The 25,669-nt window shown below is 43.5% G+C and overlaps 1 protein-coding gene, 1 long non-coding RNA gene and 1 pseudogene across 5 annotated transcripts in view; 1 reads left to right on the top strand and 2 right to left on the bottom strand.

Annotated features, from left to right (window-relative positions):
• Positions 1–58: 58 nt before the first annotated feature.
• LOC138802841 (ceramide kinase-like) lies at positions 59–24,466 on the top strand (annotated as a pseudogene).
• On the bottom strand, positions 671–7,586 carry LOC138802843 (uncharacterized). The gene is made up of 2 exons (XR_011364817.1): positions 2,924–7,586; positions 671–1,619 (listed from the first exon to the last, which is right to left on the bottom strand). It is a non-coding gene; the product is annotated as an uncharacterized lncRNA (long non-coding RNA).
• G6PD (glucose-6-phosphate dehydrogenase) overlaps positions 22,295–25,669 on the bottom strand; it is a 31,138-nt gene continuing 27,763 nt past the window's right edge. For all 4 annotated transcript variants that reach the window (XM_069986537.1, XM_069986538.1, XM_069986540.1 and 1 more), the window contains exon 13: positions 22,295–25,669. In XM_069986537.1, coding sequence (XP_069842638.1) covers positions 25,579–25,669 — 91 coding nt within the window. In that variant the 3' untranslated portion in view covers positions 22,295–25,578.

The following is a 25,669-nucleotide window of genomic DNA, read 5'->3' as shown; positions in this document are numbered from 1 at the left end:
AAAGTAACCATTAAAAAAACTCCGACACCAACCTTCACCTCAAATTCACAGAAGAGATGGTTACCACAAGCTCTCTTGTTCTTCCCCATCTGAGCTTGGATCCTCCTTGTTGTCATCAGTCCAGGCTCTTCCAATAGGTATGGCCCCCTCTGCTCTTCCTTTTATTTGGCCCCTGGGTTGTCAACCTTAAAGAGGTACTCTGGCACTTTACCACTTTATATAATGCTGCCCTTACATCCAACATAATAATCTATGGAAAGAAGTCCTATATCTCAGATACTAATGCTCTGTCCATTGGTCTTTTATATACTTTCTGTGTGTCTCCCATTATCATATTTGACGGGTAGCCTGTATGTGCTATGGAGGGACAAATAGGATAACCACCCAGTCAATGCTGTTATGTTGATTTTATTGGCCTGTTTAATCCTATAGGGTTGTAAGGGAGTGCTCTTGACTCTTTATCTGTTTGCAACGTACTGAGAGAGTCAGTACCTACTCTGACCATTACCAGGGGGTTAGATTAGAGTTCAATGGATTCATTTTTACCCTGTCGAGGTGCCTTCCCAAAGAAGGCCTACTGTTGTTGGCTGTCTCCTAATTAAGTTGGAGAATGGGTCCGGATCCCCTCTCCCACACCATGCACTTAGAATGAAGACACAGACAACGTATCTTGCAAACAAGTCTGGTGTAAATGGGCCCAGTTTTATTATGGTGATCACATTTTATAGACAGATAAAATATAGGGTGGTAACAAATGCTAATAAGACATAGATGAGGCGGTGCTAGTGATTTAGATATTCAGTCATGCGCAATAGCATCTATATTAGTATCCATTATTATTATTCAAAAAGGTTAAAACAATACATTCTGTGCAATGATACTTTCACATTATTCCCACTGTAACAGACAGGCAACTTTCCTCTGAGAATGTCCTTGAACACTGATAAACATGTCTCTGAGGGAAATAGTTCTTGAGACAAAACATTCTTTCTAGTGTCATATCAGAAGTTTTCCAAGGTAAGCAATGTTCCAACTATCTCTGAGAACCCACCTTTGTTTATACAGAAAAAAACCAATGGATATGAATGTAAAATGCAAAGTCATACACTATATACGTCATCAACTTCAAAAAACTAATAACTACAGATATATTTTGACAGATAAATTGTTTACATAAGGATGTTGATACATACATAAGGATGCTAAAAAACATTTGTTATCTGCTTATGAGAATTATAGAATAACATTTATTATCTGCTGGGAACAGGTTCAGTCACATAGGAGAGTTCCATAATCTCGAGACCAGCTGTATATCCTTGAACAAGTTCAGTGAAAGTTCCATGAGAAAAAGTCTTATTGTTTCTTTCAAACTTTGGATGGAAAAGGATTTATTTTTCTTTCAAACTTTGGATGGATTAACTCATTCCTCTCAGTGTCCCCCCTTTTTGGCGATGATGAAGAAATCTGGGTCCTGGACAGGATTAAATCCCAGTATGCACCCTAAACACTCTCTGACCGGCGAGGGTTGTCAGGGTGCGGATGCTTCTGGGTCCAACACCATCACCTAGAGCCACATGGGCATATCCTCCTCCAAGAAATTTCCTCATCATAACGCCAATCTAGAAGGAAAAGAAACAAACATCATTACTTATAGAGTATAAGATTTAGTCTTTGTAACTTGCTGACAACAACAGCATAATCCTTTGATTACACAATAGACCAATAAAAGAAACAACATGATCTGAAAAACTGTTTGTAGTATTCCCATGAACCATCCTCCCATACCATTGAACCAATTTGCAGGATTTAAGCTAGCTAATGCCCCTGACCACCATTTATCCTGGTCTGACAGAATCATCTCATCATGTTTTTTCCTTAGTTGTGCAATTTTATCCAGTCCTGCTGTGATTTGCACTATTCCCTGATCATTTACATAATGACAACATGTAGGGCCAACTACCTGACACATCCCCCCTTGAGCAGCAGTCAGAAAATCAAGCACCACAGTGTGCTGGTTAGTAACTACCATAAGTTGCCTCTGTACTGCTACTGAGGTGTTAAGTATATCCAGTATGTCAAATATCTGATCATCTAAATAGTCTGTGGCTCCAACTAATTTGTCCCAAGTTTGCATCACCATAAGATACAGAAATAAAGTACTAAAAAATTTGTTGAGAGTTATAGATGGCGGAACAAACTTACAGCAGATGAGATAGGTAGGTCTGCAATAACCGAAAGAAAATACTAAACAATGGGTGAGTCTGTACAGTATACATAAATATACAGCTTAGTTACAACAAAACAAATAAAAGCTTATTATCAATACCCAAAATAACATATATATATGACAAATACCTCTCCGGATTTTATCAAAATAACCAAACCTTATTGTCTTATCACTGTATATAACAGATGTGACTCTATAACAAGGACTTTAAAAAGTTTCTGAAAAAGGAAAGTTTAGATGTGAGCAAATCTTATCTCATGGCAAAATTAAAATAAAAAGTTGATTGACACATAAATTAAAAACAGCACAACAGGTAAATGCAATAAAATCTCCACAATGTGACCTACTATGTAACCACTAGATTCACTTATAATAACCAGATAGTGAATTCACAATCTTCAGTACGGGATTCTCAAAATTTCCACTTCTTTTTAGTCTTTTTACTTTATTTTGTACCTAGAAAACGTCTTTATGATTAGATCACACAGGACTAATGACTGGTCGCATGGTCACATCTCTTCCTGTACATAATCATATAGTATAATACATACACCAATAATATGAAGTAACTTGGCGCTTATTACCGATATAATATTTGGATCCTACTGAATTGTCTCTTGTTTCACTGAGATCATCACATATTACACATAAAATAACCACCATAGAAATAAAAGCAAAGTGTAAATGATACATCACCTAAGGTTTCAAAGCCTTTTTAGAATAATATATCATATGATCCTTTTTGTAATAGTAGCATTGGTATGGATCCTTTATCCTTAAACCAATCTTTTGACTGACAGGCCTCTTTACAGACACTTGGACTCTTGGCCTCAGTTATATCGCTTCTTTTAAGGCCACTAGTATCACCTCAGACATTGGCTTTGTCGTCTCCTATAGTTTTGGCTTGACCTGAAAAGAAGACACCAGTACAGACAAGGACATACCTATATAGGCCACCTGTGGCAGGTGGATGACGTCCACTTACATTCCCTGAAACAGGCAGGAAGATGACAGACTATGCAGACAGGCACTTTACCGTGTTACTTACAGTAGGTTATGGCAGGTGTAGACAATACAGCCGTACACAACCCTCTCTGCTATATTTGTTGTCCCCTGGGCCGCCCAATGTGAGGATACTACACCACATTACACATGGCTTCCTTCTGCTGGTTTTGTCAGACAACTTACAGTGGGATACAAGGCAGGCGGCAAACACAGTTACTTACTTACTGTCTGACTGCCATCTTTACCCTGTACCTCCTCTCCATCCGCTGGTCTCACAGCTTGTTGCTGATTGTTTCTGGAAAAGACTTAAAAACAAACAGATCCACATCTCCTCCTCCACCTGTACACTATGTACGGTTACCTCAGGAAGAGACTGGAAACATCTCCCCATTCCCTTGTACGCTTTGTACGCTGTTACCTTGGGAAGAGCACAGAAACCACAGCATCACCAGCTTCATCCATCACCCTTTTTGGCATCAGGGTTTGTCTGCGTGAACGTTGCGTCAGCCACTCTATGGCAGCTTTTTTTCAAGTGCTTTTGGTAAGCCCAGGGACCAAACAAATCTCTAATTTGCCAATTAACCCATAATAGTGGGCTTCATATAGACATCTGCACAGTTACCTTCAACCATCCTACATGTCTTAGTGATTGTCCTCACCTCCAGCTTATGGCAGGAGCGGTTTCTGCAGTGGAACGTCACTCTGCATGGCGGTAACATATATCCTTGCGTCTTGTGTCATCCATCTTGAAAAGTCTGAGATAATCTACAATGAAAACTTTTAAACTTTCATTAATATTTGGGCTTTCAATTACATTTTCATCTTTCACAATTTAAAATATCAAAATTGGCTACTCCATCAAAATGGGCTGCTATATATATTGGGGGGCATAAGGAGTGCAGACTGGAGCCATGGATATGGGTTTGGCTTTACTAGGGATAAAACAATACATATATATTCATGAGCTAGTCTGCCATAACCCTAAAAATAAAGACATTAAAAAAAACAATTAAACATTGTACACTTGTCCCATATTAACCTTCTTTTGATTAAAAAAAGTAAATAAATCAGCTGAGATGAATATTCCTTCAATCCGCTGCTCTTATCAGTAAACAGAACGCTCTGTACCTCACTTCTAACCTTGAGCAGTGAAATCATTAGATACAAGAGTTAAAACTTCTTGGAAGTTTTTTTTTTTTTTTTTCTTTTTTAACATCCTTGAAGTTACAGAAGATATCAGCGCTGTGCTCTTATGCACCAGACTGTAACCTTGGACAGTGGCACACATACTTATTAGGATAGATGTGTACACATATATATATATATATATATATATATATATATATATATATATATATATATAAAAACACTTGTTAAATAAAGTTACATAGAAATATATATTACAGTAGTAAGTTACTACTCCTTAGAAATATCATACGTTGGGGACACACACTTAAAGAAAATCTGCTTACAATATACCTTTGTCTAACTTTCTTCTCCATCAGGTAATAATATTCATTAATAAATGTGCAAAACAGTTGTTAGACTCTATCGGAGAATCCTGTGCCCGCCCCCTCAGTGACACTAAGCAGTATGGGCGGAGGACAGAAATGCCAGGAGTTAAAATGGCCACCGGACTAGATAACCGGATATAGGGGTGTTGGCTTAGGGCATGGTTTTGAGACGTCACAATTATATGATATGTGGGAGTGGTTGGCTTTCAGTCGCCATCTTTGAGGGCTGATTACAAAAAAGTGGCGTAGCTAAATAAGCAAATGTTCCACGGTCGGGACAACAGAAAATGATCAACATTTTGTAACACGTAACATACTTCCAAAGCGGAACACCAGCTTAGTAAGACTGGCTGAAATACGACAGTATATAATGTAGGAGCGTACATTACATTACACTAACAGCTCTGATTCTTTTTTTTTTCCTAATGCTGCTTGCATGTGATCTGCAGCCCTCAGAGCTGGTTGATGGCCTTGTACAAAACATAACAAATAACACACATTATGTACTTTGTATGCTGCTTCACTACGCAGCATTAATTAACCTATTCAGCTCTCTCAGTACTGTATCTAGCAATGAGCTGGACTGTTCTCCTTGTCTGAGTACGTGGCTTTGTACTTAGACACTTACATGGCAATGTACACTATTTGAGGTTAGGCTGCCACCTCCACAAAAGGCATTGGTCTTACTATCAGGTAAGGGGCACTTTAAATCAAAGTAACTACTTCAACAGCCGACCAAAGGGAAGATTCCTGCAGAACAAAGGGTCTATACGCCACCATTGGAGGTAGGTTGGCTTTTCGCAGGATCTGGGGTTTGTATACAGATATAAACTGGGTACAATGGTGTAACATAATGATGTGGCTTGGGTCTGCCACACACACTACAATATTCTGTCTTATCTAGATATTGCTGGTCACCGGCACATGACATGTCCACCCATTATCAATTATTAATCCTCCCCTTGTTTCTTGGACTTTAGTCCAAGTATTGGGGTTAAAAACAGCATCGTGTTGGATGTTAAAATATTTCAACATTGCTTTTGCCCTTTTTGCTTGTTCTTTGCCATATCGGCAGGTCACTATGTGGGTTGCAGAAACCCCTTTTGATTCTGTGTGGGTTGCAGAAACCCCTTTTGATTCTGTGTGTCCCATTTTATATTACTTCGTGATCGTATAACAGGAGGCACCCAGAATAATCAACTGATGATTTCCTTTCTTGTGTCCTGTACACTTATGACAGGAGGCACCCAGAATAATCAACTGATGATTTCCTTTCTTGTGTCCTGTACACTTATGACCACGGATCACTACCAAAAGCTGGGACTTAGAATATTCCACAGTTCAGGGCTTCCTTCTCTTATGTTGAAATACACTCTTGCTGCTATGTAGATTGCAAAACAAGTTACCCCAAGTATACAGAGGACAGTAATAGGCATATCACAGATCTTTCCCTTGGAAACAACCAGACCACTGTCCAGCGTCCTTGTATAGTTAGGCTACTAGGCTCATTCCAAAGTGGTTTTAGCACTGGCACTGTTCCCACCGCACAACGCTCCGTGTCTATGAGGACCTGTGACAACCACGGCCGGGCTCTGGGTAACAGTTTTAGCCTGAATGAGCAATTCTTCGCCTACTATATACTAACCCTCACAGGTTAGGACAAACAGACATAGAACAGCCAACAAGAGGAGAACAAAGTTCAAATTGACACGCCTATCGTGAGTTCACTTTGATAACTTACTCTGCAGAGGTAGGTGAGAAAAGATGTGAAGGAGGAGAGCACAGAAAAGAGCAAACAAATTTTTACTCTTACCTGGCCAGGTTTTGTGGTCTCCTTGTTCACCTCTCTCTCCCCTGGTACAGCAGTGCAGGTCATCCGATCTCCCGATGTAATGGGCGTGTCCCTGTTCGGGCGCCAATAATGTCGAGGTGCCTTCCCAAAGAAGGCCTACTGTTGTTGGCTGTCTCCTAATTAAGTTGGAGAATGGGTCCGGATCCCCTCTCCCACACCATGCACTTAGAATGAAGACACAGACAACGTATCTTGCAAACAAGTCTGGTGTAAATGGGCCCAGTTTTATTATGGTGATCACATTTTATAGACAGATAAAATATAGGGTGGTAACAAATGCTAATAAGACATAGATGAGGCGGTGCTAGTGATTTAGATATTCAGTCATGCGCAATAGCATCTATATTAGTATCCATTATTATTATTCAAAAAGGTTAGAACAACACATTCTGTGCAATGATACTTTCACATTATTCCCACTGTAACAGACAGGCAACTTTCCTCTGAGAATGTCCTTGAACACTGATAAACATGTCTCTGAGGGAAATAGTTCTTGAGACAAAACATTCTTTCTAGTGTCATATCAGAAGTTTTCCAAGGTAAGCAATGTTCCAACTATCTCTGAGAACCCACCTTTGTTTATACAGAAAAAAACCAATGGATATGAATGTAAAATGCAAAGTCATACACTATATACGTCATCAACTTCAAAAAACTAATAACTACAGATATATTTTGACAGATAAATTGTTTACATAAGGATGTTGATACATACATAAGGATGCTAAAAAACATTTGTTATCTGCTTATGAGAATTATAGAATAACATTTATTATCTGCTGGGAACAGGTTCAGTCACATAGGAGAGTTCCATAATCTCGAGACCAGCTGTATATCCTTGAACAAGTTCAGTGAAAGTTCCATGAGAAAAAGTCTTATTGTTTCTTTCAAACTTTGGATGGAAAAGGATTTATTTTTCTTTCAAACTTTGGATGGATTAACTCATTCCTCTCAACCCGGAAAGACGTGAAAACTGGGACACTCCTCCTTCACCACTCACTTTACATTGAAGCTGTCTGAGTGAGTGTCATGTGACCAGCATCTTTTCTTCTTTCACATGTGACCACTGTGTGCAGCAAATACACAATTTTAACCCTATCACTTCCAATATACCTCAGCACATACAATTTTAGCAATGTCACATACAGTATATACAAGTTACAATAACCACAGTTCATAATATTTAGTAACATATTCCTTAGCCACACGACAACATATAATTAGCTGGGATTTGGGTACCAGGACACTGCGGATGTTCTTAGGGAAAACAAAAAAAGTTTCTCTAATTTAGCTTGAACCTTTTGTCTGTACTTTCTATCCACCTCCACCTCCTTTTATTATCTTTTAGGGACAACCCGAGCAAATTACGCCAGAGATTACGTAATGGAAGCTGACCTACAGAGATATGATGGGTAAAGCAGGTTACTATATTATACGACTTATATATGTAGGGTTTATTTAGTATGTAAATAGAAAAGATTTAGGTAGGTGTAGATAAAATACTGCAAAGTAAGACGTCTCCTATCAGGGAGCAGGACAACGGCCCCAAACATCCAACCAATGCCAATAAAGGGGTATTCCCACCTCAGCTAATATGGTTGTACTTGTAGGACTTGTTAAGTTAGATATCTTTGCATATACAGTCATTTAGCAAACTTGTCTTCTTCTCCTGATATACTGCTCTTTCCTTACTTTTGCCAACAGCTTGTTGTTTAGGTTTCGAACCACCACTCTGCTCTAAAAGCAGTGGTCTGGCTGGTGTATATATAGCTATAGTATACATATTTACAGTGGCGGTCTTTGGCACCAAGCACCCCAAGCGATCGTTTGGGGCCCCCAACATCCAGGGGGGCCCCCACACCCTGCTGGACAGGGCCGCTGCCTCGCTCGCTGCTGCCATCTGAACTGTAACTATGAGCACTCGTAATGAGCGCTCATAGTTACATGCAGCGGCACTGACAGGGCGGGAAACATTGGCTCCCTTCCTGTCAGTCACTCTTGTGGCCGCAGGAAGGGTTTTCCCTGCGGTCACAAGTGGCAGCTTTGTCCTTGTGGTGCCGGCGCTCCAGTGACATCACTGGAGCATCGGCGCCAGGACAAGGGGAATGCGGCCTCTTGTTATCGCAGGGAAAACCCTTCCTGCGGCCACAAGAGTGAAGAGAAGAGGAGACGCCCGGACCCAGGTGAGTATAAGTGTTTGTTTTATTGTGTTATATACTATATGGGAGGGGGAGCACACAGGGGTCTGTTTAACTGGGGGAGCGCACATCGGGGGTCTATATAAATGGGGGGAGCACACAGGGGGGCTATATAACAGGGGGAGCACACAGGGGGCTATAGACTACTGGGGCTTCACAGAGGGGTCTATATACTACTGGGGGCAGCACACAGGGGGTCTATATACTACTTGGGGCAGCAGAATGGGGTCTATATACAACTTGGAGAGCACACAGGAGGTCTATATCCAAGTGGGGGAGCACACAGGGGGGCTAGATACTACTGTAGGAGCACACAGGGGTCTATATACTACTGGTGGGGCACACAGGGGGTCTATATACTACTGGGGGAACATACAGGGGGTCTATATACTACTTGTGAGGCACACAGGTGGTCTATATATAACTGGGGGAGCACACAGGGGTCTGTATACTACTGGGGCAGCACACAAGGGGTCTATATAATACTGGTGGGGCACACAGGGGGATTATATACTACTGGGGGAACCACACAGGGGGTTTATATACTACTGGAGGAGCACACAGGGGTCTATATCCAAGTGGGGGAGCACACAGGAGGTCTATATCCAAGTGGGGGAGCACACAGGGGGGCTAAATACCCCTGAGGGAGCACACAGGGGGCCTATATACTAGTGGCGGAGCACACAGGAGGTCTATATACTTCTGGGGGAGCATACAAGGGGGCTATATATAACTGGGGGAACACACAGGGGTCTATATACTACTGGGGGAAGCAAACAAGGGGTATATACTACTGGGGGCAGGACACAAGAAGTATATACTATTGGGGGCAGCACACAAGGAGTATATATTACTGGCGGTAGCACACAAGGGGTATATACTACTGGGGGCAATACACAGCGGTCTATTGTTTTGGAACGCGTGTCGAGGGGGGGGGGCCCAGACATAACTTCGCTTGGGGCCCCGGAAATGCCAAGACCGCCCCTGCATATTTATATATATTGTACAGTTTATTTACCCTAAATCTTAATACATCTTTATTATCGTCACCAATCAGACCACTGCTTACAGCAAAGTGGTGGTCGGTTACATAACCGAGTTGTCAGCAATGGGAGGAGACATGTTTGCTAAATAACTGTATTTGCAAAACTATTAAAACTGAGTCCTACAAGTATAATTATATTAGCTGCGATGGGAATATCTATATCTATTAACACTTCTATTTTTTATTTTATTTTTAACTTTCTCATTTAGCAGTCCCTTTTTCACAGTACTGTAAAAGAAACCTATGAGTCACTGTGTGTGGACAGGGACATCCATCCTCTGTACTCAATTTAAGACTTAGGGCCCTATTCCACCGGATGATTATCGTTCGCATAATCGTTAACGATTAACGATCTCAAACGACCGCTATTGCGAAAGACCTGAAAACGTTCACTTATTTCCATGGAACGATAATCGTTACTTATGATCATATTTGTGATCGTTTTTTCTTCGCTATTTCTTCGCTATTGTGTTCGTTTCTACTGCTAATGACCGAACAATGTCTTATTCAATGCGAACGATTTGCGAATGTTTTGCGAACGAGCAACGATAAAAATAGGTCCAGGTCTTATAAAGCGATCAACGATTTCTCGTTCAGTCGTTAATCATTAACTGCATTTCAACCAAACGATTATCGTTTAGATTCGAACGATTTAACGATAATCTGAATGATAATCGTCCGGTGGAATAGTGCCCTTAGGGTGGTATTACACAGGCCGATGGGGGCCCGATAATACCTGTAAACGAGCAGCGATCTGCTAGATCGTCGCTCGTTTACTGGGCCTATTACACGGCCCGATAATCATTTAACAAGGGCTGCATGGACATCGTTACTGATCTCCTTGCTGCCCTTGTTTAAACTATATACATTACTTATCCACGTTCCAGGGCTGCTGCTGCAGTCCGCTTCTCCACAGGTCCCGCACGCTCTAGCTTCAGAGTGGCCTGTCAGTTGACAGTCCGCTCAGCCAGTCAGCTAACAGGCCGCTCTGAAGCTAGAGCGAGCGGGACCCGGAGAAGAAGACCGCAGGAGCAGCCCTGGAACGTGGATAGGTAATGTATATCGTCAGTCGCCGGCCACGCACCGCTATCACACGTAGCGGTGCGCGGTCGGCGCCCGACAAAAATAGGTCAGAACCTATATCAACGATCAGCCGATAATCGATGTCATCGGCTGAGCGTTGTATTTATTACATGGAGCAATAATCGGCCGAATCAGGCCGATTCGGACGATTATCGTTCTGCGTAATAGTACCCTTATATAGGTGATTACATGAGTCTTCTCCACAGCTTAATATCCTTAAAGGGGTTATCTAGGATTACAAAAACACTGCTGCTTTGTACGAGTAACAGCACTACACCTGTCATCAGTTTGTGTGTGGTATTGTAATACCACACGCAACCTGAAGAGGGGTGTGGTGCTGTTTGTGAAAGAAAGCAGTAATCTTTTTCTAATGCTAGTTATAATCTAATTTTTTGGTTGACCACAGGTCCTACTTAAATATAAAATGATCACTATTTTTGAAAAAAAAAAAAAAAAATTGCAAAAATACATCTAATTGGAGAAAAATGTAAAGGGCCTTTTACAAGGGCCTACTCCTACAGCCAATTATCGGCCCATTTTAAAGTGACAGCCATCAGCTGAGGACGGGGAAAACACCTTATTCGCGGCTGATCGGGTCATTTGAGCAGTCTTTAAAAGTTATCATCATTGGACGTACATCTTCCTGTGTAAACAGGGTTATGTGTGGCCGATAACGATAAAGGGAATCTGACAGCACAGATATGTATATCCATGCTGTCAGTTTCCCGAACATAAGCAGTGTATACTTACCATCCACGCTGCCTGTGATTTGGCTACCAGCTATATCTGCAGGCCCTGCCTCCTCCAGGATGATTGACAGCTGGATGAGGCGGGGCCTGATGATACTGCCTGTGGACAGGTGTCGGATGACAAGATGTGCAGATGGTAAGTATACACTCCTTGTGATCTAGAAACTGACAGCGTGGATATATACATATCGATGCTGTCAGTTTCCAGGGATGCGCAAACGATACAAGGATCCTCTCCCCCCTGCCTCCAAAATTCATCAAACTGTGAAAATCAATCTTCAGAAGGATATTTTAATGAAGGATCAGTTACATGCTGCCCGTAGAAGTCTATAGAGAGGAGAGTAGGAGTTGCAGATCAATAAGGAGGCGGGGAAGGGAATGTATTGATATATTAGGTAAGGTCTATGAATAATATGACCTCTCTTTCTTACAGAAAACCTGACGTGGACAGAGTTTACTGGATCCTTCATGGCCCTTAATATTACTGTTATGTCCTGTGCATGTCCCAGCACCAAAGAAGGCCTCTCCCCATCCGCCCACCTGGCAGATGGCACCGCCGACTTTATCCTTGTGCGGCACTGCTGTGCCCGGCATGTCCTAAAATATCTTATATGGAACAAAAAAAAGAAAAAGGACCAGGTAAGGCAGACTGAAGCCTGAGGATAAGAATCTATGGAATCTAACATATCGTATCTCTTGTCATTACCCTGATAACTATGGATGATAGGGAGGACACCACAGCCTCGCCTCATGACCTAGTAACCAGTATAATAATGTAGGGTTACAGTTATATTACTCTCTATAGCTAGATGGGGTTATAACCCAGTAACCTATCTTTATACAGTAAGTTGTAGCTGACTAAGGTCTAGTCAGGGGCAATAGCGGGAGCCAGGGCACATTTCTTGTTATTTCTTTGTCAATGAGGGTCCACACGTCTAGGATAGTCCATGACCCTGGTGCACTCCTATGTATGTAGTGCCTTGGTGTGATGTTGCTGCAAATAACATCAGTCAGACGCTAAATTCACGCACTTAGAGGGATAAAATTAAAAGAGTTAAAGAGATAAATATAAACTCTGCTGTAAAGGGATCTTCATTGGTTTGCTAGTAAGATTACTTAGATGTCCAGAATTCCTTACAGTTTTATGTGCTACAATTCCCTATTGTAAGGTGTAAGATGGTCAGGTTCATGGCATGGAGGTCAAGAAGCACGAAAGCCAACTGCTCGTCCAGTAAGTGCAGCATTGCACTTTAGGGGAGATTTATCAAAGGGCGTGTAACATATCCACTGGTGTAAACTGCCCACAGCAACCAATCACAGCTCAGCTTTCAACTCTGGTAAAATTAAAGCTGAGCTGTGATCAGGGCCGCTTTAACCAGAGGGCACATGGTGCACGTGCACCGGGCCCACTGGTTAAAGGGGCCCCCCCCGAGCAGGCCGGCCGTTGCTATGTGCGACCAATGCGGTCGCACAGGGCTCCGGCCACCAGCCTGTCATGGGGGAGCGCCATGGATGGGTAATCTACTTACCCCTCCATGGCGCCCCCTGCAGGGCCCCCCCGTCCGCCGCTGCCCCCGTCCGCTGCTGCTGCGGCGCTTCAGCGCTGCAGCAGCAGCGACACTGACAGAGAGAGAGCCATTGGCTCCCTCCCTGTCAGTCCCTCTTGTGGCCGCACTTCCTGCGGTCACAAGAGGCCGCGCTCTCCCTCTAGCGCCCGACGTCACTAGAGCGTCGGCGCGAGGGTAAGGGGAGTGCAGCCTCTTGTGACTGCAGGAAGTGCGGCCACAAGAGGGAAGAGAAGAGGAACGCGTGGACCCAGGTGAGTAAAAGTGTTTGTTTTTTTCAATGTTATATAGCAGGGGGAGCTATATACTATGGGGGGGCACAGGGGGCTATATACTATGGGGGAGAACAGGGGGCTATATACTATGGGGGAGAACGGGGGCTATATACTATTGGGGAGCACAGGGGGGCTATATACTATGGGGGAGCACAGGGGAGCTATATACTATGGGGGAGAACAGGGGGCTATATACTATGGGGGAGAACGGGGGCTATATACTATTGGGGAGCACAGGGGGGCTATATACTATGGGGGAGCACAGGGGGCTATATACTATGGGGGAGCACAGGGGAGCTATATACTATGGGGGAGCACAGGGGGCTATATACTATGGGGGAGCACAGGGGAGCTATATACTATTGGGGAGCACAGGGGGGCTATATACTATGGGGGAGCACAGGGGGGCTATATACTATTGGGGAGCACAGGGGAGCTATATACTATGGGGGAGCACAGGGGAGCTATATACTATTGGGGAGCACAGGGGAGCTATATACTATGGGGGAGCACAGGGGAGCTATATACTTTGGGGGAGCACAGGGGGCTATATACTATGGGGGAGCACAGGGGGCTATATACTATGGGGGAGCACAGGGGGCTATATACTATGGGGGAGCACAGGGGAGCTATATACTATGGGGGAGCACAGGGGGCTATACACTATGGGGGAGAACGGGGGCTATATACTATTGGGGAGCACAGGGGGCTATATACTATGGGGGAGCACAGGGGAGCTATATACTATGGGGGAGCACAGGGGGCTATACACTATGGGGGAGCACAGGGGAGCTATATACTATTGGGGAGCACAGGGGAGCTATATACTATTGGGAAGCACAGGGGGCTATATACTATTGGGGAGCACAGGGGAGCTATATACTATGGGGGAGCACAGGGGAGCTATATACTTTGGGGGAGCACAGGGGGCTATATACTATGGGGGAGCACAGGGGAGCTATATACTATGGGGGAGCACAGGGGAGCTATATACTATGGGGAGCACAGGGGGCTATATACTACTGGGGAGAACAGGGGGCTATATACTATGGGGGAGCACAGGGGGCTATATACTATGGGGGAGCACAGGGGGTTATATACTATTGGGGAGCACAGGTTAGCTATATACTATTGGGGAGCACAGGGGCTATATACTATTGGGGAGCACAGGGGAGCTATATACTATTGGGGAGCACAGGGGTCTATATACTATGGGGGAGAGCACAGGGGGCTATATATTATGGAGAGCACAGGGGGACTATATACTATTGAGGGGGAGCACAGGGGGGCTATATACTATTGGGGGAGAGCACAGGGGGGCTATATACTATTGTGGGAGAGCACAGGGGGGCTATATACTATTGGGGGAGAGCACAGGGGGCTATATACTATTGTGGGAGAGCACAGGGGGGCTATATACTATTGTGGGAGAGCACAGGGGGGCTATATACTATTGTGGGAGAGCATAGGGGGGCTATATACTATTGGGGGAGAGCACAGGGGGGCTATATACTATTGTGGGTGAGCACAGGGGGCTATATACTACTGGGGAGAGTGCACAGGGGGGCTATATACTAATGGGGGAGCGCACAGGAGGGCTGTATATAACTGGAGGAGCACATGAGGGTCTATATACTACAGGGACACCTTAAAACTATGGAGGCACAGAGGGGTGTAACTATGTAGGAGTACAGAGGGGTGTAACTACTGTATAGGGGTACAAGGGACCTAACTACTGTATGTGTTGGAGCCTAAAATATTTGTCTGGCAGATTCTGGAGAGAAGATTCACAGCCAGGAGAAGACTTCAAGGTGGCCCAGGCTGGATGGAGAGAAAAAGAAAAGGTGACAGACTCTGATCGGAGAAGACGCCTCCGGTGAGTCACTGGATGTAACTTCACTCTGTTATAGGCTTGTACTGATAGGGGTCATGGTGTGGCGGTATTATGTAATGGTATCAATGGTGATATCTTTCTGTTTTGTTTAGTGCAGTTTTTATGTAATATGTAATCACTGAATGGTGGAAATAGTGTTATAAGGTAACTACTGTATGTACTGGGGCTCTTGATACAGTGTGGGGGCAAATTCAGTACATTATACAATGTGCAGAAAGGTAAGGGGGGGCCCACTCTTGAGGGCTGTGCACTGGGTCCACCAATGTATTAAAACGGCCCTGGCTGTGATTGGTTACTGTCGGCAGTGGATATGGTTACACCCTTTGATAAATCTAGGCCTTTGTTTTATCTTACCTGTGACTGGACTGGCCGGAGCAAAACATCTACTTCCCATACAGGCCCCTTTAACAACCGCACCCAAAAAAATAATAAAGACAGGAGGCATATATACTTGCCGTGGGTGGAAGTCAGCCACAGCTTTATTACTATATGTTATATTACTTTTAACTTAAATACCACCAGAAAGGAGGTGTCCACCTAGAGTGTGCCACCCGCCAATCCCGGCGGGGACTTCTACCTTCCCACCTCCTGGAAATAACATCTTGTCAACCGCCAACTGCTTGAGCCTCTATTAACAGAAAACAGGTGTTAAAACATACAATAAAACAAGGCAAACACATTGAGGGGAGGGCGTATATATATACATAGCTGAGCACTGTACTCCGCCACCCCTGTCAGTACTGTAGATTATACAATATCATGATTTGAGTAAATTTCTATAGTCAGAACATTTTTCTGGCTGTGCATAAATTAAAAAATAGTATATAGATATTAAATGAACAAAATGGATATTTGAAGCAGCAAATCATAAGCGTTTTCCTTTGACCATGCAAAAAGTTGGGAGGTAAGTAGTCAGGAGTCACATGATGCCTGTCATGAATCAGTGGCATGCCTGAAATAGAGATGTGACCTGAAGCCACTATAGGGCCCCACTGTTGGAGGGGGCCCAGCACTGAATGGCCTCCTCTGACAGCGGCTACCTGCAGCTGCCACTAAGGGCCCTATTACACGGGACGATTATTGTGCGAAAAATTGTTAAATCGTTCTAATTTAAACGATAATCGTTCTGTGTAATTGCAGGCAACGATCGAAAAATCGTTCATATGTTGTTAATCGTCTATTTAGATCTGAACCTAAAATTATCGTTAATCGTTCGCTGTAATTCCACATTCGTTCGCTCAAGTTCCGCGTTTTTTCACTAATCGTTCAGTGTAATTGCAGATTGTTCATTGTTTTTTTGCGATCGTTTATCGTTAGTCGTTAAAAATCGATCAGTGTAATAGGGAAAATTACTGCATGGACAGGATCTGCATTTACCATAGCTGAATATATGGATGGTTAGCGCACCCTAGTGGTAGCTATACGTCATATACCAAAATACAGTATGATCAATTAAAAAAAAAATTATTTCATCTTTGCCGCTAATGTTGGTTACACGCATAAGATAGATAGATAGAGTTCATTTCCAATCCCATTCACATTTGATCAGCACTCTAACTCTCCCAGTCTGGAAGTCATTCTCCCTATGCATTTCTATAAGACTCTAATGGTGGTTTTACACGGAACGATGTATCGTTCGAATTCGTCCGATAACGGTCGAATTGGAACGATAATCGTACGTGTAAACGCAGCGAACGATCAAGCGTTCATTTCGTTCATTTTGATCTTTCATCTTTCAAGTTCTCAAATCGTCGTTGATCGTTCGCAAAAAATTCGCAGATTGTTCAGTGTAAACATTCTTTCAATGATTTCCCCTATGTGTGAGATAGTCTTAAGCGATCGCAAAACGAATATTCCGTACGATGTATCGTTCCGTGTAAACGCCGATCGTTATAAAAAAAAAATTGTTCATTCAAAATCATTAATCGTGCGATTGGGCGAATTATCGCTCCGTGTAAAACCACCATAAGACACTTCCTATTTGGTCTTGTATGACATATCCAATCCCATCCCGTTTGTAATTCCCCAGTTACAGAACCAGTAACACAACTGTGTTTATACAATTTCCATTAAAGTCTATGGAAGTAGGGTTTACTGTCTAAATAACCATTTGGCCATTGTCAGCTTCCCGAATATCTCTAACGGCCAAAACCAGACTGGAGGGGGCTCTCAAACTTGACATAGTTGTAGGTCATCTTATAGGTATATGTGGTATATATTCAGGGGCGGATACATTTTACCATAGGCCCCGGGCTGTTCGCCAAGCATGCCCCCCCCCCATTGTAACTATAGCCGCACTAACCTGGCGTTCATAATACAGGATAGATAATGTTTGCAAATCATGGCAGAAATGTATCCAGGGACAATACACCAATAAAAGTATAAGTCTGTTTGGGCAGCCATGGCCCCCCTGGAGCTCAGGGCCCTAGGCTACTGCCCGAAAAGGACCTATTATAATCCGCTACTGTATATATTTATACCATTATTGTCCAGATAGGAATATCTAGGCATATAGATAAGAACCACTAGGTTATACTAAGCATGTGATTTTATTATTTTGAAGTTTGCTTTACCTCAAGTGGAGGTGCATCGTATCCGTGCCTTGCGTTTTACTCCAGAAGAATCAGACAATGACGTCATCCAGGAGAGCAGCTGGCGACGTAATTTACTGAGAAAAAAAAACAACCAGCGGCACGTGGAACTGTGACGGGGAGATGTTGTGCTGCCGGCAGCTGGATGTTCGGTGAGATGTTAGAGGGAATGGTCAGGACATTAAACCACTTCATCATAACTTATTAACAATACATAATCTGTTATTCGTCTGTGCTGACACAGGGCTCGTTTTTTGTGGGACCAGTTAAATGTGCGCACTGTGTATGCTTAGCAATCGCTCCATTTATTCTCTATGGGGCTGGTGAATATTTACAAAGTTCAATGCTTGGACATCTTGGCAACACATTAGATAATGAATGGACGGTCCAGCTTACCGCAAAAACAGCTGACCTCTTCAAGAAAAACTTGTTTAAAAAGATTACAGATGCCTTGCGGAGGTGGCACAGGGGTACGTTCTTGGTTCGGCTAATGCTCCTTCTATAAGATGAACATGCTTCCCCAAATACTCTATTTAATCCAAGCCTTACCGATCAGCATACCCCTGTCTTTCTTCCGTCAACTCTCCTCCTTGGAGTATGTTCACACTGAGTTAACCAGACGTAATTCCGCGGTGGAATCCCGTCTGTCTCAGTGTGCCATAGCTTGTGTATGAGAGTTCGCGCTCCTCTGCTGCCGCCATGTCACTTCCAGCGGAGGAGCGTGCGGAATCCCACCTGCTTTACTTAGTGTGAACATACCCTTACCCAGCAAGTTTTTATGGGCCCACAAGCAGTCCATGCAGCTCTGTTACCGTCCTCTGCCCGTCATGCCGGCTCAGCTCTCATCCCACAATTGCACCCATGCTAAGGATATGCCATGAGCATCTTTCGGCCGTTTTTATGGTGCCCCATCCCTCCTGTTTTAAAGATGGTCTATGGCAGGCAACTTCAGAGCCAGGGCCTTTCTTCGGGCCTCCTCTTGGCTCTGTCTATCCGCTCTCAAGGATCTCTCGGATACCTGTCCCCTGGGGTTTTGGAGAGCCCCTCAGCTTCACCATTTTCTTTTTTCTCTTCCTTCCCCTTCTGCTCATTCCCTTACTCCTTTAGAGTCGCTTTGCATGGGCTCTGGCCGACTTTTTGTAAAAAAAATGGATCAAAATGGATCTTTTTTTTTTTTTAACGGACACAAAAACGTAGCTGCCACTACTTTTGCGTCCGTTTTAATCATTTTTTTTTTTTTACAAAGGACGTCAATGGAAAAACGGATCAAAACGATGCACACAGTTGCATCCGTTTTTTTTATCCGTTTTTCATTCGTTTTTTGCAAAAAACAGATGAAAAAAAACGGATTGCAAAAACGTAGTGTGAACCCACCTTACCAGGTCTCCACGTGAATTCATAGGATCTTTCCCGATGTTTCACCGATGTGCTGGAGTAACTGCAGGGAGGTGTGGTGGAGGGGCTCTACGAAAGGCAAAACCCGGATCTGATTGTAGACAATTAAGAATGTCACATGGTATAGAAGATAGGGAATTATGTTATAACCTCTGTGTCTCCTCTCTCATTACAGGATACATCACTGACTTATTCAGTTATTCGCTCGGGGAATTGAAGACATATAAGAGAGAGATCTCGCACTATCCGACCAACCCTGTAAGAGAAGACATGAATATGCGTAGAACGATGCCCTGCGGGCATGTCCTATCGCTATCATTGTCATTGCTTCCACTGTTAACATACCATATACCTATACGTGGTTTTAATGTTATATGTGAACAGGGTATATACTCATCACTATAAATGTGTGTGTGTGTGTGTATATATATATATATATATATATATATATATATATATATATAGCTATATATCTGTCCCTCAACAGTGATGATTCAATTGAGGTCAATTACATTTCAACTATAAAACACAATGGTGTCCCTCATAGCAACAAGATTCCGACTGGCACATTACTAAGTAGCAAGAATAGTTGCCCTGAGTAACAATTTACTCTTTTTTATTACCATCACCATGTTTGCACAACACTGCAAAAGATTTCTGTCAACTATCGTATAGAGCTGACATAAAACTTTAGTAGATTCCTTCTGGGGTAAGAGAATAGAAAACACCTTTAAATGGAATCTGTCAGCGGTAATTCACCTTCCAAATTGCTGATACTGTTAGATAGCTGTTAGGTCAAGGAGACACATGGTACCTGTCATATATCCTGCTGTGCTTCCATGTCATAGAAATGTATTCTCCTGTGCAAAGTATGAAGGGGCATTCCCCAAACTCTGAAGTTCTGCAAAGCTGAATACCTTTTTGCTCCCCCTCCCATCCCTATCCCTTCTTGGCTTTTCTGATTGACTGTTGATCAGGCAGGGAGGGGAAGCGAGGTCTGCAGCATTTTAGGGGCTTAAAGGGGCATTTTTTTTCCTGGGACCAGGGAGGAGGTGGCTGAGGGAAACGATGTCCACTCACCTCCCCGGCTCCAGCGGCAGGTCCCGCATCGCAGTGCTCCAGTTCCCGGTCGCTTCCTGGTGTCGGTGACGCGGGCCCGAGACGATACGTCTCAAGTCCGCTCAGCCAGTCAGTGACAGAGGCAGGATCTGAGCGGACTTGAAACTGATCCATCACTGGCTGGCTGAGCGGACCTGAGACGTCACGTCTCGGGCCCGCGTCAGACACCAGGAAGCGGCTGGGAACCAGGGACCAGAGCGCCGCGATGCGGGACCCGCCGCTGGAACCGGGGAGGTGAGTGGACATTGTTTTCCTCAGTCACCTCCTCCCCAGTCCCAGGAAAATAATTGAGTACCCCTTTAAGGATGCTTGTCCACCCAAAACTAACTTATCCCCTATATACAAGATAGGGGACAAGGGGACAAGTAAGAGCTTGCGAGGGGTACAACATCTGTACTCCGTACCACCCCAAATCTTCAGATCGGCCCCTGGCTTCTTTGTTATGAATACAGCAGTGGGTACGGTACGTGACTTGCGGCTCTATTCATTCTTATGGAGCCACCAGAAAGAGCCAAACGCTGTACTCAGCTCTCTCTGGTGGTTTTATACAGAATGAATGGAGCCACCATAGAAAGCTGAGTATTCAACTCAGCTGTTTCCAGCGGCTCCATAGGAATGAATAGAGCCGCGGGACACATGCTGTGCCTGAGGCTGTATTGATAACAAAGAAGTCAGGGGCCCAATATGGAGATCGCCAGGGGAGGCAGGACCCCCGCAATCTTTTACTTGTCCCCTATCCTGTGGATAGGGGACAAGTTAATTTTGGGTGGACATCCTCTTTAACTCTGTGGATCAGAGAATTGAAGTATATTTCTACATTCTGGAAGCACAGACGGATATATGAAAGGTACCATGTGTCTCCTTGACCTAACAGCAGTATCAGCAGGTGGGACTGCGAATACAAAAACAATGTATTTTGCATTTAGAACAATTATCCCGCTTAGAACATGGCGTAAGGTTAGTGGCCATTTTTATTGTAATAATCTTGTAAAATTTCTAAAAATAAAAATAATCTTACAAAAATAATAAAAAAACAATAATTCAATTAATCAATCTTCTTGCTGTTTTAATGGGGGTACAACCTGTCCCATCATCACCGGTCACAATTTTAGTCTACGCTATGTGATGATGTATTCGTATACGTTGATAGGGCATCCCTTGTGAGATGCTGTCTATGTATAATGGGAGGATAACAGCTGGCGCATAAGATTTGCAGTAAATGTTGAACAAGGAATGTGAAGAGGGAAGAGACCCTGTATATCTTTATGCCTCTCTTATGCCCTTTAGAGCTCAACTTTATGGAGTAATCTAAGACAGACTGGTTGCTATGGACAAGCTGCATGACAACCTTTATATAAAAGCCTGAGGTTGTTAAGCAACTTAGCAACTGGTCCTTAGCAACCAGACTGTCTCTTATTCTGTTAAGTAGAACCTGTCATCACTTTCATGCTTCTCAAACCAATGTTAGCAAAGAAAGAGAACGCTGACTGGCAGCAGTCACTGTTCACTGTTCAAGGCAGTAGAGGTTTTCTGTGGGGATTTCCAACTGCTCTGGACAGTTATCATCATGGACAGAGGTGGCAGCAGAGAGCACTATGTCAGACTGGAAAGAATAGTTAACTTCCTGCAGGACATACAGCAGCTGATAAGTATTGGAAAACTTAAGATTTTTAAAAAGCACTACAAATCTGTATAACTTTCTAACACTGGTTGCTTTAAAAACAAGTGCGGATCCCTTTAATAATCATATATTTTTTAAAAATTCATTTCAATGAGAGCAGATGGAAATAAGAATAATTTTATTTTATGCATTTGTTTACTGCAAATTTCAGACAGAAAAACGGAAAAAGAACGCTACCTATTAATAAACATGGGTCCCTTTAAGACCTTTCCCCATCATCTGGCATCACCATATGGCACAGAACCTGGTGGAGAATTTCTAGTCTTGGATGACTTCCAGCATGCAGTATCTGTAACGCAATAACCATTTCATAGAGGTAACGGGCAATTTGTAAGACTTAACTTGCTGTCCTCAAGGAGGATACTGGGAGCAGCCCGATTGGCACTGAGGGGATTACATCCAAGCCCCGAGCAGATGTTTGCAATGTAAAAATGATTAAAAAAGCCACAGAAATGATGTTCTGCTCCGGCTGATGAGAGGTTGTGGGTTTATCTAACAAGACAAGTCATATGGTGTGGAAATACAGGCGTCGGAGAGCAATGAAAGGGAAAGCGCTTCAGTACATTGTATAAAGACCATCTCTTCATTTACTAAAAGTGACTCCTGCTCTAAAGCCTTGGCCACTAGGTGTCTCCCTTCCCTGCAATCGGTGATTAACTGCCTGTTGTCTAGGCAAATAAGTCTCTAGTAACAGCCTGAGCAGGACAGAGTACATACCATGTGGTATGTGTAGGAGAGAGGGGAATTGAATAAGCCTGAGAAACCCTTGGCTGTGTACCTGCAAGCCTCCAGACAATCTGCACTGGCTATACAGAGTAAAGGCTTGCCTTTGGTCTTGGCAGCAGCATGGCTTGCTGTAACCATTTTCTTGCTGTGCTGCAGCTGTTTCTTTCCTGTCTGCTCATACAGCATATTGCAAACCCAGTCCATCAATAACCCCTTCTGCCTCCACATACCACTACTGTGTTATACAGTATAGGAAACCCCTATTCAGTGCTTAGAATTCAGTACTTGCTGTGATGCTGCTGTTTCTTTCCTTTCTGCCTCATAGAACCATGCAAACCCATGTGACCCCTTCATCCCCCCCACATCCCATTTGTAGTAATGTACTGTTTAATTCACCAGGTCAGCACTGTGCAAGTCTGTTTAGTGCACTTTTACCAGCACTATGTCATGGTATATAGCATTGCTTACCTGCGTTGAATAGCGGCCGCACAAAGTTGACACTGTAAAGTACGGCTCCAATTCCCGTATACAAATTTACTATTATTATTATTAATTCCAGGCCGGTACTGCAGTACTGGCTGGGGTGATCTTTACAGAACAGCCGCTGTCTTACAGTGGGTGAACCCAGCCTAAGGCTGTTGCAGAACATCTAATTTCATTGCAGACTATTGCACAGTGAGGTTGCAGCACCTGCTGTGGTGACTCCCTGTCTGCTCTTTCTGTAGCATCATTCATCACAGGGAGAATGCTGTAATCAAAACGCATACTACCCAAATGTCCCAATAGATACATATATATATATATATATCTGTGTATATGACAGGGAGGTGGTGATGTAGACTAGAAGGGCTGGTCAGATATGGTCCATTTGGAACCATGTGGCAATTCAACAGCCTTTAGGAACACTGGGTGAAGGATTAGGTCTTAAAAAATAGTAAACTGCCCATATACAAGATGTATAAGCTGAGAAGTAGCACTGGACAATTAAAAGAAGAAAAAAAGAAGAAACGCATTAACTTAAATGCATGAACAAATTTACTATCTCAAAATTATCAAAAAAAATAAAGGCAAACACAGATGACACTTAGGCATACGTCTGCCTAACCTCAGGAGAAAGCTTAGCGGTATATAAGCTAAATACCAGTCCATCTCATCTACAGCGCTGCAGTGTACAGAATAGCGGCAGGAATTACTTGGAGAAGCAGGAAGAAACTGGGCCATGAAATGTAAACTGAAAGCAAAAACTTAAAGGGGAACTCCACTTAAGGCAAATAGAGGTCAATTTTCAGAGCTGAAAAGTCAGTAAGGTCATATTCATGCTAGCCTATTATGGCGATATTAATGTGGTCATATTACATTGGACTGTCTACACCAAACTGTAAGATTTTAGTGAATCTGTTAGCTGTGAGTGAAGTTCCAAACTGATGACACCGTTCGATAGCTGTTAGGTCATGGAGACACACGGCACCTTTTATATATCCATTGGTGCTTCCAGACCTGTGCGGTGTCAAAGAGGCGTTCCTGAGCTCCTGAAGTGCTTACGGCTGTAATGTCTCCTCACCCCACCCCCCCCCCCCCCCCCATCATCCATATTTCATGAAGAACATGACTTAACTGCACTATGTGGGCACAGGGTGGGAGTTCTTCCAGGGGGCTAAAGGAGCTTGGGGAAGCCTCTTTGCACCAGAAAATAAAAATATTTTTCTATATTCTGGAAGTACAGACGGATATGTGAAGGGTACCATGTGTCTTCTTGATCTAACAGTGTCAGCAGTTTGGAACCTGAATTACAGCCAACAAATTCACTTTGAAGAGGTTATCCCAAAATCAAAAATGATTCCCTTTCCACAGAATAGAGGTTTACTAGCTGACTGGTGGGGGTGGGGGTCTCCTGGGTGCATAGAGCAGCAGTGCACATGCTTGCCCAATGCTTCTAAAGTCCTATAGACAATGAATGGAGCAGAGACCAAGCATGTGCACTGAAAGCGATCCTCTTATATCATTTCTGTTACTGGTGGTGGTCCCAGTGGTCGGGCCCCCACTATTCAGCTAGTCATTACCTAGCCTGTAGATGGGTGAGAACACTTCATTTTGGGATAATGACAGAATTCACATTACGCCAGCAATCTATGATGTTGTGAAATTGTGTCACTTAATGCAAGGTCGGGTAATATGGACGCAAAACTGTCCCCATAATTGTCTTCTATGACACTATCCTCATATTGCACTGAATTGGCGCTGACCTTGGGCTATGGCTGAATGGGGAACACTAAGTGGGGCATGTCATGTGAGGTTTTAGGTCTTGCTCCTTTAAACCCAGCCCCACTCACAAGCTTAGCTGCTTGATAAATCCATCTAAATATTTATACTGCACACTTTTATAGTTACATGGAGATCAATGCACGCAGCTCGTATGTATGGACCTGGCTCCCCAGAGCACAGCTCAGGCATCAGTTCCAAGGGAGAAAATGTTGCTAAGTCCTGCCCATAAAAGTAGAATTCCCCTTTAACTCTTTAAGACTAAGCTGCCACAAGGTATGAGAATTGGTGTAAGAGAAGCCAGCACTGGAGAAAGTTGTGCTTTTGGTCCTGGAGGATCCAATGGTTGCAGTCTGTTGTTCTGGGGGGGCCCGCTGGCACGTCATCCCGCCACACCTCATCACAGTTTGTTAGGATTCACCCATTTGTACGTTCCTTCATATCGGAAGCCGACTCTCTGTATAAAGTCATCGCTTTCTGCGGGACCCCGG

The sequence above is a fragment of the Dendropsophus ebraccatus genome, chromosome 10 (assembly GCF_027789765.1).
Source record: "Dendropsophus ebraccatus isolate aDenEbr1 chromosome 10, aDenEbr1.pat, whole genome shotgun sequence".
NCBI classification, from domain to species: Eukaryota; Metazoa; Chordata; class Amphibia; order Anura; family Hylidae; genus Dendropsophus; species Dendropsophus ebraccatus.
Note: the sequence above shows the minus strand (reverse complement) of the source record. Positions and strands in the feature narration are given on the sequence as shown.